The 953-nt window shown below is 64.1% G+C and overlaps 1 protein-coding gene across 1 annotated transcript in view; it reads left to right on the plus strand.

Annotated features, from left to right (window-relative positions):
• LOC102486421 (anthrax toxin receptor-like) overlaps positions 1-953 on the plus strand; it is a 15,550-nt gene that overhangs the window by 12,452 nt on the left and 2,145 nt on the right. The window contains exon 15 of the mRNA XM_006147762.2: positions 779-946. Within this exon, the coding sequence (XP_006147824.1) occupies positions 779-946 (168 nt within the window). The remainder of the gene's footprint in view (positions 1-778; positions 947-953) is intronic.

The following is a 953-nucleotide window of genomic DNA, read 5'->3' on the forward strand; positions in this document are numbered from 1 at the left end:
CCGGCTACACCCCCGCCATCAGCCAAGGGGGCCCCCTCCTTTGAGCTGCCTCTCTCTGGGGCAGCCCCCCACCTCTCTGGAGCACACAACCCCCCGCCTCTCTGGGACACACCCCCACCTCTCTCCAGGGCACAGCCCCCCACCCCCTGCAGCCACCCCCATCAGAGCAGGTGGTCAGAGCTGGCCTGGGCGGGCGTGTCCCGGGACGCAGCATGGGGTCCCTGAATGAACATGGACCAGGGAGTCGGTCCAGCTCTCAGTGCCCTGTGGAGCTGCGCTTGCTGGGACCTCCCCCCACATCTAACCCCCCAGTGCCTTGAGGGAGGCACGTTCCTGTCCTTGTACAGAGATGGAACCTGAGGCTCAGAGACATGAGTGGGTGCAGAGCCGGGGACCCGGGAGACTCTGTGGGAGGTGCTCCAGCCCTTGTCCCTCTGTGCCACCCCTTCAGTGGACCCGTCTGTGTCCTTCACCCGTGGCCCTGTAGCTTTCCGTGGTCCTCTCAAGCCTGTTCTGTCAGCCGGGTGGCAGTGAGGGGGTTCATCAGGCCCTGGGAGCGCCTTCTGTGGCAGGAATCGGGGCAGGGTCTTCACAGGGTCATACATGGAGTCTGTCGCTGGGACCAGCCCGAACTACAGCCCACCGTGGGGATTCTACGTGGGTGGAGGGGTGTGGGCAGATGGAGGCCAAGTGGAGGACATCTAGGAAGAAGCCAAGAGGCTTGCGCCGTGTCCTTGTTTGCTGGGTGATATGGCATGGTGACCTCTTTAACTCACAGGACAATCCACCAGAGCCTGAGAAACCACGAGAGCCTGAAATCCCACCTGAGGCTAGTACCCCCCAAAGCCTGAGGGTCCCCCAGACTCAGAACCCCCAGAGGCTGGGGCCCACCACAGTTGAAATCCCCCAGGGCGGTGACAGCCCCAAAGGTGCCGACGCCCCCGGGGCCGGAG

Source organism: Tupaia chinensis, unplaced genomic scaffold (assembly GCF_000334495.1).
Source record: "Tupaia chinensis unplaced genomic scaffold, TupChi_1.0 Scaffold000221_1, whole genome shotgun sequence".
In the NCBI taxonomy this organism is placed as follows: domain Eukaryota; kingdom Metazoa; phylum Chordata; class Mammalia; order Scandentia; family Tupaiidae; genus Tupaia; species Tupaia belangeri.